This window comes from Gopherus evgoodei, chromosome 1 (genome assembly GCF_007399415.2).
Source record: "Gopherus evgoodei ecotype Sinaloan lineage chromosome 1, rGopEvg1_v1.p, whole genome shotgun sequence".
NCBI lineage: Eukaryota > Metazoa > Chordata > Testudines > Testudinidae > Gopherus > Gopherus evgoodei.
In genome coordinates, this window is record NC_044322.1 from 195,959,943 (window position 1) to 195,975,658 (window position 15,716).

General features: G+C 41.9%; 1 protein-coding gene across 5 annotated transcripts in view; it reads right to left on the minus strand.

Annotated features, from left to right (window-relative positions):
- Positions 1-246: 246 nt before the first annotated feature.
- The window catches only part of TAGLN3 (transgelin 3), a 44,908-nt gene continuing 29,438 nt past the window's right edge, over positions 247-15,716 (minus strand). For 2 of the 5 annotated variants that reach the window (XM_030581990.1, XM_030582015.1), the window contains exons 2-5: positions 11,218-11,399; positions 10,171-10,345; positions 3,640-3,742; positions 247-769 (exon numbers count right to left, since the gene is read on the minus strand). In XM_030581990.1, coding sequence (XP_030437850.1) covers positions 628-769; positions 3,640-3,742; positions 10,171-10,345; positions 11,218-11,399 — 602 coding nt within the window. In that variant the 3' untranslated portion in view covers positions 247-627. Of the gene's footprint in view, positions 770-3,639; positions 3,743-10,170; positions 10,346-11,217; positions 11,400-11,724; positions 12,170-15,716 lie in introns of those variants that run through there. The other 3 variants (XM_030581985.1, XM_030582005.1, XM_030581998.1) reach the window with 3 other exon arrangements.

Here is a 15,716-nt window from a genome sequence, read left to right on the forward strand (position 1 = left end):
ATGGAGAAGCAGGGTCACAGATGCAGCAACAGTATTGTGGGGAATGCCATTCTGTGCACATGCAGCTTCCAGCAAGCACTTACTGCATGTTGCACTGGGAAGAGAGAGAGGAGCTGGTCAACTACCCAGATCTTTCCTGGGGGTTACTGGCACCAATGTGCTACACATGGCAGAGGGGTTCATGTAACCTCACTCCACTGGCAACTTGTGTTGGGAGTTGTGGGCTTTAAAGATTCAGTCTAAATGGATTTTTTAAAATGTCTTTATTTTTAGAAGATCAAATAATATTGTCACTGATCTGAAGGATGAGGTTACTTGTTGAGATACAAGATTGAGTTTTGTAAGACACAAATGCCAAAGGTAACAATTCGCAAGTAAATAAATACAGAAAACCAGAGTCTTTGCATAGTTCAGAAGTGAACAGTATGGGGCAGCAGTGCACAGGGTGAATTGGCACGCAAAACACATCCATGTTCTTAGTCAAAAAGCTGCAACTGAAAGAAAAAAAATCCTAAAAAAAGGGCAAACTATTAAAAACCATGTATTAGGCTGAAAGGGTGCTAGCTATGTGTTTGTAATCAGATCATGCTATTGAATGTGTGTTCTTGACAGACAAACAGCCGACATTTACATAATCTGCCTCGGCATCCCATAGCCTGTCATGCCGGACTGTGATGCGCCTTTGTTGCTACCCATCTGAAGGCCTATGACACTCTGTCCCCGACGAAGCTGCTCTTCCGAAAACCCTCGCCGATTCTGCTGTGCTTTCCTGTCCAGACACAAAAGCAATATAGGATCAATCCGATTATGGCCACATGATTTTAAAAGGTTTTAGGGCTCCGAAATTGACTCTTCACAAGTGTTTTCTCTGCACTGCAATACTTTATTTCAGCATCCCATGGGCTACACAACACTGGCAGCCTAACTGCTTTTTTGCATTGCACACTGTGATGTATATGCCAGCCATGGCCAAATAACACTTTGCACCTCTTTTGTGCCATTCATTCTAGACTCCCCAAGTGCGTACAAATATGCTGACTCCCACAATACCCTGGGAGGTAAAATACTTGTATTATGATGTATGACACAGTCATGAGAAGGTTAAGTTGTGTAAGGCTATGGCATCCAGAAGCAGCTAGCAACAGTGTCCTGGCCACAGGGGATGACCAATGAGCTGGTTTCTGTGATGGAACACAATTTGGTATCCAGCTACAGCACCAGTGTAAATTGGAAATCATTCCATGTAAGTCAATGGAGCTATTCCTGCGTTATACCCACGTAAATGACAGCAAAATTTGGCTCCATTACTTCAACTGCAGCAATTATACCTATTTTAGAGATAGGGCAACTGTGATAGAGAAATTAAGTGATTGGCTGAAGTTCACAGAGTGAGTTAATGGCAGCTCTAAGGACTAGAACCCAGGAATCCTGATTCCCCATTCCCACTAGACAAACCCTTGCAGTAATGACAGTCCTTGTCTTTTAGCCTCCCCTGCCCCCAATGTGCTTTAGATGAATGTATTTCAGTGGAACCCAAAGATGTCTGTCTCTCCCAACAGCAGTAGTTATGACAAAGGCATTAAGGCTTAGGGATCTGCTGTTAGAGCCCAGGTAGTGAGTAATTTAAATATGCAGTCAGCTTAGATGGGCTTCTCACTTATGTACCTGGGGGAAAAAAGTCATTAAAAAAAGGGACAGAAATTGGTGTAAGGGCTTGAAATGATCCTAGCTGACATAGAGCCATAAAGGCCACAGAAGACAGAGCGGTGTCACAAACTGAGGCTGGCCTTCACGAGCAAAACCATCATCTCACCCAAGCAGGGAAACCACCTGCTTCTATGCACCACGCAATGTTGCATTATCCTATTTTAATGTATGACCACAACCACAAACACTCTGTCATATCAAAATCCTCCACCAGGAGGCTGCAGTGTTTAGTGTTTAGAATCAATTCAGGGCTCTCCAACGGCTGGATCCTTGAAGGGGCTTAGCACTATGGCCCGCAATGCTTGTATGTACGTGATCAGCTATTTGGTTGGATTTGGCTAACAGTGCTAGGCAGATTGCAGGAGGCAGCCTCAATTTCCCATGAGACTTACAGACTTTAAGGTAGGGTGACCAGACAGCAAGTATGAAAAATCAGGACAGGGCGTGTGTGTGTGTGTGTGTGGGGGGGGGGGTAATAGGAGCCTATATAAGAAAAAGACCCCAAAACCAGGACTGTCCCTATAAAATTGGGACACCTGGTCACCTTACTTTAAGGTCAGAAGGGACCACTGTGATCAGCTAGTCTTACTGACCTCCTGCACATTGCAGGCCACAGAACCTTGCAGAAAGGTGGAAAAGATCTACGAAAAATCATCCATGTCCTGTAGGTTTTCAGAATGGATGTCCATTGTTCATTTTCATTTATTTTCAATTATAAAAGGGCTCATGAGTTCCTGCCATAGACTCTGGGCACCCTTCTATCACTTAGTTAACAATTAACAGCAGGGCCGCCCAGAGGGTTCAGAGGGGGGCCTGGGGTACTCTGCGGTGGAGGGGCCGCCGCTTCAGCAGTAATTAGGCAGCGGGGGATCCTTTCGTCCCGGGACCGGCTGCCGAAGTGCCCAAAGACTAACTATCTATAATGCCATCTAGAGAGGATTTCTTCTCTCCCTATTTTTATAAATTTTGCCAGTGCTTAATTCTATCAGAGATTCCTTTGCTCCTTGTTTTATTTTAATTAAAACCTTGGGAACCAATTCCACCTTTTATTTTGATTCCTTTTTATTAATCATGTCAGGCAGGTATCTCTGGAGAGTTTGTTCATTGGCTACAGAAATGTTATTATTAATAAAGACAGGCAAAACTGCGAATGAGATAGAAGACATCAAAGGGGATCCACGCATGTTAATAACAGCTGAGTACAGCTACAGTTTATATTGTTTAGCATTACTGCTACCATCATATGCACTTCCATGGGCTAGAGGTGCTGCATTTGGCATTAAGTGGTCAGATGGATAGCAAGATCTAGTGCTGCTTTTCATTCAGGGTTCTTGATTGAAATATGAGGAATATATGAGAGGCTGCATTTGCTGTCACCAAGGTTTTACTTTCGTTCAGCTCCATTAGGCCTGATTCTCCATTACCTTGCACTTCACTCCAGTGCAAACTGAGTGTAAAAAGCACCATGCTGACCTGGTAGCATTTTACTTGTACTTTGTACAGACATAAATGACTATACAAAGTGCAAGGCAATAAAGAATCAGGCCCATTGACTTCTAAGGAATAATTAGCACAGGAGAGTGAAAGAAAGATCAGACCTTGAATATCTATAGCCTTTGTCTACATATGAAAGTTTAACTTAAATGAGTTTTTAAATCTGTGCAAATCCCTATGTGGACACTTATTTCAGGTTAAACCAGGCTTTATTCACTTCAGCTTAATTCGAGTAAGAACTAGTCTGAGACATGGTCTACCCCTAAAACTTAAAAGGGACCTAGATACCTCACTCAGGACTGTGAAAAATTTCCAGGACATTGTGGGAAGACTATTCAGTTCCCAGTTAGTTTCCTAAATCCATTGGTGCTTAAAGGCAGACAGTATTACCACCATCCAACGGCACTTAGCTGTGGGAGGTTTTGCATGGCACTTCACCTGTGAAACCAGGAGGGATCCCCTCTGTAACATCCATCGTCCTTGGTGACAGCCAAGCTGCCTAAAGACATTAGGGTTCTCTGCACGGCAGCCATGTCCTTCCCTAAAAAGCCAAACATTGAAAATCATTAAAAAAATCTGCATATGAAATAGATGATCTCAGGACAGCAACACTGTTTTCCCACTGTCATTTAGCATCTTCACAGAGGTTTCCACCCAACATATTAATTAAACTCTTCAATGCCACAGGTGAGCATAACTATCCCTGTTTTACAGATGGTGAAACGGAGGCAGAGACGTTGATTGATTTGTTGAAGACCATGAGAGGAGTATAAAGCAAAGATTAGCATTCAGGAGTGCCTGGCTCCCAGTCCCATATTTATTTTGATACAGTAGTTTGGGAGGGAGCATGTAGAGAGAGAGAGCTTTCAGAGTAACATAAGAGTTTAAAACTCTGTGTGCTTTAAGAGGCAGGTTCCATTATAAAAACCCGTCCCTGCTTCAAGGGAGATTGCTCAAGCACAGAAACATTAGCTGGGTGCAGGAACTTCTGCTTTAGAGCTGTCACTTAATACAAAAAGTTATGAGTAAGAAATCAAGAACCATTCAATAATAGACATGTGCCTAGCAGACAGCAATGGCATTGATAACTGCATTGTGCTCTATTATACAATGTTTATTATCATAGCATCAGTTATCATGTGACACATTGGTACACACTATAGTTCACGCCCTTCTGGTGCAGACTAATGCACTGTGTAAAAAAGCCCCAGTTTCCCCATCTGTAAAATGGGGATAATGATGCTTACTCAGCTTTCTGAAGAGCCTGGTGATTTCTGGGCAAGAATCCTCTGCTAAAAGAGCATATTCCAATCCCTTAGGAGCAACTATGCCCTTAATTCTCACCAATTTTTGCCCAAGTACCCATCCACTAATTCTGCGAATCCCTTTAACAGCTCCTCATATTGTGCTATCAAATTCAAGCTCCTGGTCTTCACTGTCATGACTCTCTGTCACCTCATGTCTATCTTCCTCCCTTCATCTTCCTCACTGTCCTACTCCCAGTGTTATTCTTGACTTAGTTCTCCTCCTTCACCTCTGTTATTGTCCCACTTTCTCCCATGATTCCCCTGCACCTGGAACAGCCTCCCACTCGCTGTCCACCAAGGGCCAGATTTTCAAGAGAGCTCAGGCACCTACTTAGGCACCAAATCAAAGGCCATTTTTTTTCAACAGAGCTCAGCATTCCAGCTGCTTGATGTTTTTTCATCAACATATTTTTTAACAAAAAAATGGCTGTTCAACAAACAGTTTTCCCTTTTAGTCAACATTTTACAGTTCTTCCCTCCTTCCCCTCCCAAAATTGTTCCTTCCACCATTAGTCTCCCCCCCACACACACACGCACACCCTTTCCTGTGGTGTGTGCCCCAGGGAAAGAAAGGAAAAAGGAAGAGAAAGAGGAAAAAACCAAACTATTACTTTCCTTTTAGTCAAAAAATGAAAAATGCTGTGAAAAAAATAAAACAAAAAACCTTTTTTCATTTCATTTTAAAAAATCACAATCATATAGTATATTTACTCACATTCTGAAAAATCTTTCCTCGTGTGCCCTCTTTTCTCCTCCTCACATTCTGTTTCTACTACAATTCCTTCCTACCTTCTTCTCTGCCCCAGTTCTTCCCTACAGCCTCTTTCCTGGATGACAATGTTAGGCCTTGTCTGTCTTTGATTGTAAGCTCTTCAGAATGGGGAATGTATGGTTTAATTTATGAAGCTAGATACATGATGTTTTGTAATAGATATAATGAATAAAGATTGCTAAAGTATACCTTTTTCCAACCAACCACTGCTAAGGAAGAGTGTGTGTCTGGGAAGTCAAGCCTCCTGTTTTACACATTTATATTCTACATTTCCCTGGCAACACACAGATTCAATTAAGGGATATGATATGCACAAACCTTCAGACACAAAGCACTTGGACTGTTTGTGATGAGTAAGGTTTCTAAACTCAACATATTTAGCAGCTTCCAACTGTGTTGAAATTTCCCATAATATTGCCCATTTAAGTTGATTTGAATTTTTAAAGTCTTGCAAATCCACAGATATCTGCATTTGCAGATGAGGTTGTATTGTTCACTATTTTTGTGGCTCAAGGATTGGATGCCAGAAGCTGGAAGTGGGAGACAGGGGATGGATCACTCAATGACTGCCTTTTCCATTCATTCCCTCTGGAGCACCTGGCATTGCCAATGTCGGGAGATAGGATACTGAGATAGATGGACCATTGGTCTGACCAAGTATTGCTGTTCTTATGTGGATTCAAATGTTTGTATCTGCACAGGGCTCTAACAATGAGATAGGATGCTGGTGCAGGCGCAGATACGGATATATATCAAAGGTGAAGTGCAGCTCATGGGTTGGATACAAGTTAATTATCCCAGATGCAGATCGGATGCAGAGCCAAGTTTTTGTATCCCTGCAGGGTTCCAGGAATTTTATTCACAAGAGCTAATTTTCTCATAAAGTAATTGCCACCCAGTGACTATCTTTACCACAAACTGAAGCAGCTTTGCTCCCTTGCTTAACAGAGGGCAGTCTGAGAGGCTGATACAACATACGCACACACAGAGCATGGCGTGAGGTTTTAGCGTTATGGGCCCCCTAAGGTAGCATATGTACCATATGCTGTAGCAGATGCTAAATATAATGTTGCCCATGTGACACCTCCCCTGGAGCAAGCACAGCAGTGGTTGGAGCAGAGAAGCAGGGATGGGAAGAAGAGCTGAAACTGAATGAGCTGGATGATGATGGCAATTTTGAAAACAAAAGACCGGTAGCAAAATGTCATGATGAGCCTGCCTGAGCCATCTGTAGCCTTCCCTGCATCTAGCATTCTGCTTCAGCAGGCTGCCACCAAAGCGGTGCTTTAACTGGCAGTGGGAAGTGGGAGAAGCGACACTGGAGAAACAGATGGAGTAAGGGCTGATTGTCACATAATGAAACAAAGCAGCAGCAAAAACTGGGCTCTGAGCTACCTCCCCGACAAGTGTGTGTGAAGCCTGATGGAGAACACAGGGGATGCGAGTGAAAACTGAACATCACTGTGGAAAGAGGGCAAATACAAAAGGATACAAATGGTTTAGGAAAGGCTGAGAATGAAAGCAGGAGACCACACCACAAAGGAATGGTGGGCATCTCTTGCCATCTGACAGTCAGACTGGAGCATCATAGTGAAGAAAGACGTGGGAAGATGTATATTTGGGATGGAAGAACAAGTCAAAATAAGACCTGATCATACCCAGATGCAAGTCATTCTGCATTCTCAGCCTTCCTCAAGCCAAACTCAACAACTTAAGGCTTTAAGATGCAGAAAAGTTGAGTTAAAAATCTCTCTTAGGCCCCACACCACACTTGAGACTCTACAACGGGGTCTTACCTGTCTCCCCCCACCTTCTTTTGCCTTTCCTGAATCATGATCAATACCACTGGCAGCATCTTTTCTAGGCCCCGGCTGCCTTTTCTTCTCAACCTGAAATGCCCTTGTGCAATGCTCACTGATAAGTATGGGATAGCCTGGCCTAGAAGAAAAGCTAGGCATTACCAGTGCTAGGAGAAAGGCCTCTAAGAAAAGCTGTTGGAAGGAGTCCATTCTCCTTGAGTCAAACCTATCCAGACCTCCCTGGGCCTTCACGCCAAGTGTTTCTAGGGGAACTGTGGGATCAGCCTCAGGGAGAGGGGGAATATTTTGGAGGGGATCACTGAACCCGAGTCCTCAAAAATGTAGATAAAGATCCAGAGCTGCATCTCTGAACAATTTGAGGTTGGCTTATTACTGATTTAAGCTACCCAGAGATATACTAGGGGAATGCACTGAAAGGGAGCACGTAGGTTAAACAGGATGTTTGGGAACATAGTGTGGAAAAGCTTTCTGGCCCAACATGTAAGAAAAAAAAGTACTAGAAGGAAAGTAAGGCTTCACCTTGCTTGAAGCAGCAGCCCTGGATAAAGGAGCCACAGAGGTGAAGAAGGGTGCAGGCTGGTCTACTGTGTTTGAAACAGCCTACCAAGCAGTATGGGGCGGGCGGGATATTTTTGGCTCTCGGTTATCAAGAACCTTGCAGTAAAAGCTGTTGGAAACATGTTAATGGCAAAAGGGGCTGTTTATCTGGCCATCTGCCTTTGTCTTTGGATTAGACAACTCAGAGCATAGCTCCCTCCCAACAGACAACAGGGTTCATACTCCTATTGCAGAGGACAACCTGGGAATCTTTTCTGGTATGTGAGGTGATACAAATAGGAAGTGAATGTTAGACTTACACAAACACACACACCCACACACATCTCCTCCGGCCTCTGAATTGCTGCAACATTACAATTTTCTAACTCTTCCCAGTCAAGAGCCTCAACAGTGAAATAACGGGGCGCCTGAAGTCTCAACTATGACAAAGGGGGAGAAATTACATAGGGACCAAGACTGGGATAACAAGGGGTGTTTCATTTCAGGACTGAGATGCACTGGAAGAACTGTGGGGGTGCCAGGACAGGAAAATGGAGGCTGCAGAAAAGGGTTGAGATGAGCTGCAATTGTTGAATGAGGAAAGCTTGCGTTGTACCTGCCCATGCTAGGTTTGGCTTCATCCAAAACAGCTAAGTCCACACTGTCATGCATGAAATAAAATAAATAAATAAATAACCAAAATCTTGGGAGAAAGTAATTAGTGTGATAGAAAAGCAAAGTGGGGGGAGATTGATTATCTTTATGAACTATTCCCTACAACTGAAGACCTTTTCCTCATAAGAACCAAGATGGTGCAATTTTATGTGCATAGAGTTAACTCACTACTGGACATGAAATGCTGCCAAAACAACATATGAAGTTGGCTAATACTGACTGAGCAAGAACACACACAATAAACTTCCCTTGCAATAGCTTGCTAGCCAGTGGAACTTTTTCCAGGGCAAGAGGAAGGTCATTTAATTCAGTCATTTAAAATGAGTATATCCCCAATGCACAGTTAACCCAGGTGACCAGCACCCGACTCTGAGCACCTGGCTTAGCTTAGCCCAGGTGTGAGCATTCCCACAGAAAAGCCATACCTGCATTTCTGTGTTGCCACTGTGTCCCACTCTCGCCTGTACGTGTTGTGGGGCATATCCCATGGTTTGTTGCGCTGAGATGCTCTAAGATTCTTTCCCAATCAATTGCATGAGAACTTATGTGTCATTTGGGAGCATGGGGGGGGATTGTGGGAAGGCAGTGAAGGATTATTAGCATGCAAGTGATTTTTCTCTGCATCCTCACTGCAAAGTGGGTGGGTTCCAGTCTGAATGAAAGCAGAGCTCAGGCTCTAACCACACTTCCCCCGGCCGGGCCGCAAAGCACATCCAAATCCTGGGATGCACAGGTTTTTGTGTGTATAGGGGAGAGATTGGGCTAAAATGGGTAAGAGCCTAGGTGAGCTGTGCAATGAAGATAGACCCTATATTAGACAAAACACCGGAGAACAAACTGTAAGGAACAACCCTGCAGTAGTGTCCTCCATGAAGTCTCCTCCCTTATTCCAGTGAGTGACCGAGTACAACAGATCTTTTCTCCCACCCATTGTTTTGTTCCCTCTATCGCTCCCTTTGCCCCCCCCCCTAAATCTCAACTCCTGTCTTCACCGACACTAAGACCATCTCTACTTTGAGCCCTTGCACTGTGCTCTACCATGTGGCGTTAGTGATGCCCCAGAGCACATGGCAGAAGCACTAGGATGTGATGGATCACCACATAGGAGGTAAAAGGCAGAAAATACAAATAGCCTTTCAGAAAGAATCATAGGTTCATGGGAGAATAATATAGACCACTTCTAGTTCCTATGTGGAATGGCATAAATCTTCATAGACCTGAGCTATTGCAAACTCACGGGGGCGTTCTCAGGTTTTAGCTGAATGTTTCCATGGTGATCTTTTTAAAGAGACTTTAATGTGGTGAAAAACATTGGGCTGACAACTCTGGAAACCTAACCCTCCAATATGTCAGTTCTGATTTTTGTTTTTAGCTAGTCATGATTAATATAAAAGACTTCATACAAAATGAAAAATTCACATATATATTTCCCTGTTTGGGGTATTGATTTTTGTGACTCAATTTTAAGCTAAAATTTAAGCCTCACTTTTAATTTGAAACATTCAATAAAGGCTTGTCATAGGAAAATAGAATTTTTCATATTTGTTATTAGGGGCTGTTTTCTTGCAAATAAGTGGCATGGGGGAACATTTGTTTTATTACGTTTATGACTGTCACAGTGATGGCTTTTGGGTAACACATTAACTTGAAAAGGTTCCATTATGTCCTTAGGTAATATAAATCCCTTGGAGGAGATAATGCACCACCAGAAGAGAATGGTAATGAGGTAGACCAAACAGAAGCAAAAGATAATTACATTAGAGATTTTTTCCTTAGACAAAAATGCACCATTAGTGGAGATCAAAGCAGAGCAGAATGAAGACTGTGAGCTCATTTTCAATTTCATTATTATTTTTACCTTCCCATAAATCCACTGTCTGGAAAATATCTGTTGTTCTTACTCCATAGATTTCAGCAGCTTTTAAGAACTGAGAAATTTGTTCCATCTGCTTGAAAGCCATTTTTGATTCAGAGATCTTTGGAATGGGTTCTTTTCCCTTTGGATGTAAACTGTTTATTAACTTGCACAACAGCTAAGAGATAAAAATAGAAGCAGAAGTTTAAAAAAAATGAAATTAGTTCCAGATCACTAAAGCAGAAGGTAATTTCTGTGCGTTGGATTATGCTGTGTGAAGTGTGACATGGGTAGAATCTCTCAGAGAAATCATTGCTAAAAAAAAAAAGGATAGAAAACCACCACTGGTATCAATCTTAGTGTATTAAAGTGTCATTAAAGGTTTTGTTAAATGACACTGATAACCTGATCAAATATGCACTGATCTACTGCAAAAAATAAAACAATCATTTACTAGAGGTTATGGGACAATTGATAGTAGTGGGAGAAAAAAGGAAAACAAAGCACTATCAACTGAAATATTGTTAAAGCACCATTGGCAGAGATTCAATAATTAGCCAGTAGCCAAGTCTTACTGCTCAGTGCAAACAGCAGCATTTGCGTGTTTATTTATTAAACCAATGGAATACAACATAACAGTTCTAGAATTATTCCAAAGCAGAAAACACTAGGACATAATCAAATGCACCAAAGTCTGTGTGTATTACACGCTCAAATAGCAACACTTTCATTTTCTTAACAGAAAAGTAAAAACCTGATTGTAAAAGCAAGTCTCTTGTTACTCTATGAGAAATTATAGTGAGGGAATGAGTCAAACCTAACACACATATCCCAATACACTGGCAGAAAAATTATTCTGAAATAGCAAAAATTTCCTGATCAGAAGGAAACCAGTAACAGTACAGCCATTACTAGTATATACTCGAAAATAACTCATGATCTCAGGCCAAGGTAATCAGATGAAACTACAATTAGGATATAGATGTTAATAGACTAAGATTCATTGTACACATATAAATAATGCTTATATGAAACTAGATCAACACTTACTGTTCCATCCATTAGCCATTTCTGAAAATTTTGCCTTCCAGGAGGCGGATGCTCTATCTTTTCACCACTCTGTACAATAATCCAGTCCACTAGCTTGTTCTCTAATTCCAGGTCATATTTCTGTTCAATCTTTTCCTGCACTTCTCGGCTTAAACCGTAGCTCGGTCCTCTGTTAGCCATCTCTGGAACAAAAATACCAATTGTTTATTTATAGGATTCTGATGACACAGATTGAAGTATATACACCAGCCCAATTTATATGTCAATGCATATCGAATACCAAAAATCAAAACAAAAGCAGGCATGGGCTTTAATTGTATTGCAAGAGCTAAAATTTTTTAAAAAATCATTTTTCAACAGCCAAACAACAGCAAAAAATCAACGTACAGTTTAAATTAAAATAGATTGCCAGTGAGATTTCTGCTATAGCAACAAAGAGATTCTAATAGAGTTTCAGATCAGCGTCATCATTGCCAGCAAATCCAGAAGTACTTTAAAATTGCCTACATAATATTTGCTAATAACAAGAAGACTATACATGGGAACTCAGGAGATCCTTTGAGAGATGCACCTGGAGTGTGAGGTTTAGAAATCCAGAGACCATCGAATGGAAAAGCACTGAGAAATTTAAGAAGAGATGAAGACTGCTGCGATACCCTGCTGCTGCTGCTGCATCGTGATTTGAAGAACTGTGTATTGATTTGATTTTCCTCACATATGAGGAGGGTCAATGCAGGGGCGTTGCTAAAAGCCATTAAAAGGCCTGCCTACTCAGTATAACCAAGGAAGTATCTAATCTGCAGTCTGCTTAAGTGCCAACTTCCCCTGTTCTGTTGTGTTCACTTTCCTGATCCAGTTCTACTTTACTTAGGTTTGTCCACTGAATCCAGCATCAAGGTATATGGTTCAAAATACTTATAGGAGGAATTGATTGGTATCATTTCATTATCCAAATGTAATAGGAACCAATAGATATTGGAAAATGTGGAGAGTATTTTTCTCATTGCTCTGCATCCTGTGTGCTATCGTCATTGGATGGTGAAAGAACAAAACCAAAACACAGGCTGGAAAGTAAAGTACTGACAAGGGTATAATTAGGGGTGATGAATAAAATTAAACAAAAGAGAGATTGATTAGGCAGACTAAAGCAAGTCTTCCTAGCAGCAAGATGTATTAGGCTGTCAAATAGTCTTCCAAGGAAAAAGCTAGAAGCCCCATCACTTGTGACATTAAAAACATGACTGGACTAAAAATGAGCAATTATGCTGTAAGGAACAAGGACCATATCCTCAGCTTGTGTGAGTCAGCATGGCTCTGTTGAGTTCTAAGAGATCTATGCCAATTACATTAGCTAAGGACCTGACCCTAACACTGCAGTAGCAGGGCGGGAGCACTAGCTAACCCAAGATGGGGTGTTTTTTAGTTTAATTGGTATGGGTCATGAGTTTATAAACCAAAATTCTTTTGATCCTTTCTCTAATCACACCGAATTTCATCATGCATCTTTTTGTCCTTGCTCTGAATTCATCCTTCTATAATATGGGCCCTTTTAGACACATGAACTCTGAATGCAAGTGGTTCATAAAGCCCTGATGTGGATTCAGCATCAACTGTATATTATTTATTTTTACAGCTCCTTGTATATCTAGCACATTACTCTCTCCTCTTCCATTTCCTTCAGATTCTGAAGTTCTGAGCTCTCAGATTAATATTGCTCAGGACATCCCGGGGCTTACCCAGATGCAGTAGATGAAAAATTTAATAGATGACCTTATTTATTCTTCTCCATAAGCATTTCATTTAGTGCTTTCTGTTTTGTGCACTGGTAAATTTAAAACCCATGAAATATACTCTTATATAATTCAGCTGTTCCAGAGAATGCGTTACATGACAAGGCTATTATTCGGGTCCTTTCCGTTTCACCCTGTCTCAGGTGCACAGAAGTGATTAGCTACACAAAACAAGAACAAAGACCCCAAACCAAGCTTTGAGAAGGTGGGAAAAAGAAACTGCAGCAGTAGCACAGAAAAAGGAAGAGTAGCATGTGAATTTGGTTGCCTTTACATAAAGGCAATGGTTATGGGCAGTATCATTCACTGTTTAGCCTACTCCTGCATAAGGGACAGGAAACGCAGGGCTTATACTTACAGAACTTGCTTGGAATCCTTCCATTAAAAGATATGCATATATCACTGGCCTCTCTATGGCAATAGCAGGAGGCTGAATAAGTACCCACTGTCGGTGGGCTCCACAGAAGCTGTGTGCCAATGCACCAATGTCAAGCTGGCCACAGCTCCTTTTGACTTTGAGGCAGCACAATGCTCACAGGCTGCGCAACAATGTATTCCCTCCCACCCGCAATCCTGCCCCCAAGCCTGCTCTCAAAGGGGTGTTCCACAAGAGAAGCTCGCCAGAGCGTTCCCGTTGATTGTTAGTAAGTCTTGGGACAAAGGGGAATTTTCAGAGGACTGGAAGAAAGCAAATATTATGGCGATAATTAAAAAGGGTACATGGAACAAGTAATTATAGTCTTGTCAACCAGCCAGTGAGCTCAGGCAAAATAATGGCTACGCGGAGATTCGCTTAATTAATAAAGAATTAAAGGAGGATAATATCGCTGATATCAATCAACACGGATTTATGGGACAAGCACATGTTGTCAAAGTAATCAGATTTTTTTGAAATGAGGTTACAAGTTTGGTTGATAAAGGTAATAGTGTTGATGCAATAGACTTGTGTAAGGCATTTGACTTGGTATCGCACAACATTTTGATTAAGAAACTAGAATGATACAAAATCAACACAGCACATGTTGTGAATTAAAAAGTTGCTAACTGATAGGTCTCAAAATGTAACTTTAAGCTAGGAATCATCATCAAGCACGTGTTTATAGTGCGGAGCTTCTTGTTTCTATGCTATTCAATGACCTGGAAGAAGAAAGAAATCATTATGATAAAGTTTACCACTTCCCCAATCTTCATATTGTCTATGAACAATAAGGAACATGGGTCTCTGATGCAAAGTGATTTAGATTGTTTGGTAAAATGGGATTTTATTACAACCATGTGTAAAGTGTAGTTTGGGGGACTCTATCCGGGGAAGCAGAAGCTGAAAAGGGCTTGTGGGGGTCTCGATGGATAATCAGCTCAACATGAGCTCCCAGTGTGACACTGTGGCCAAAACGACCATTGTCGTCCTTGGGTGCATAGACAGGGGAATCTCAAGTAGAAAGAAGGGTATGTTACTTCTGTATTTGGCACTGGTTCAACTGTGTTGGAACACTGTGTCCAGTGCTGGTGTCTGGAATAGAAGAAGGATGTTGATAAATTGGAGACAATTAGAGAAAAGCCACAAGAATGAATAAAGGATTGAAAAACAGGCCTTATAGTGATAGGCCTCCATTCATTTAGCTTAACAAAAAGAAGGTTAAGGAGTGATTTTGAGCAGTGGGCAAGCACTTGCATGAGGAACACAGATTTGATCATAGAGGGCTCGTAAATCTAGCAGACAATGGTATACAAGATCCAATGGTTGGAAGTTGTTGCTAGACAAATTCAAAATAGATATAAGGCATAATTTTATTTTTAATAGTGAGGGTAATTAACCACTGGAACAATTTACTAGGGGTTGTGGTAGATTCTCTATCACTGGACATCTTTAAATCAACATTGGATGTCTTTTCTAAAAGACATGCTCTAGTTCATCCACAGCTATTGGACTTGAAGCAGGAATCAATTCAGGGAAGTTTCAGAGCCTGTGTAGTCCAGGCACTCAGACGAGCCGATCAGAATGGTCCCTTCTGGCCTTAAGCTATGAAAATGGATAAATGAATGCTGATAAAAATCAGCATTAATTTAACCATTGACTTTGGGTAGGTCTGGGGTGACTGGACGGTACCCAATCTCCACAAAGGAGGAGAATACAAAGAGCGGAGTAGTAACTTTTCATCACTATCACACATACAGTTCTAATCCCTGCTCAAATTCATCATTTTCATGCCTCCCTTTACCCACAGAAAGAATGAAACAAATCTAAATTATTCAAAATGTGGAAAATATAAGAAATGGCTAATTTAAGTCACATTGTGTGAGCTTATCACATGTGGAATTTGTCAATTAAAAGCTGAATCTTGCTTCTGGGGTCCATGTAGTGCGGCTTTGCCGCGATTCGTCCCTCAGCAAGGCTGTGGGGTATCCCACCGCCTTGCTCTAGTTTGCTGGCAGTCCAGGCCCTGTGGCAGTGTTGGATGGCGAACACACTGTTAGGGACTCAGGCCCTTTAGACCGGGGCTGAGCCAATAATCAAATAGCCGCCCAGGCCCTGGGTCAGGGTTGGGCAGCGACCAAACAGTCAGGGACTCAGGGCTTTAAGCAGAGGCTGAGTCAGTAGGCAAAGCGCAGCCCAGGCCCTAGGTCAGGGCAGGGCAGCAACCAAACAGTCAGGGACCCAGGCCCTTAAGCAGGGGCTGAGTCAGCAGTTCAATAGCAGGCGGTCCTAGC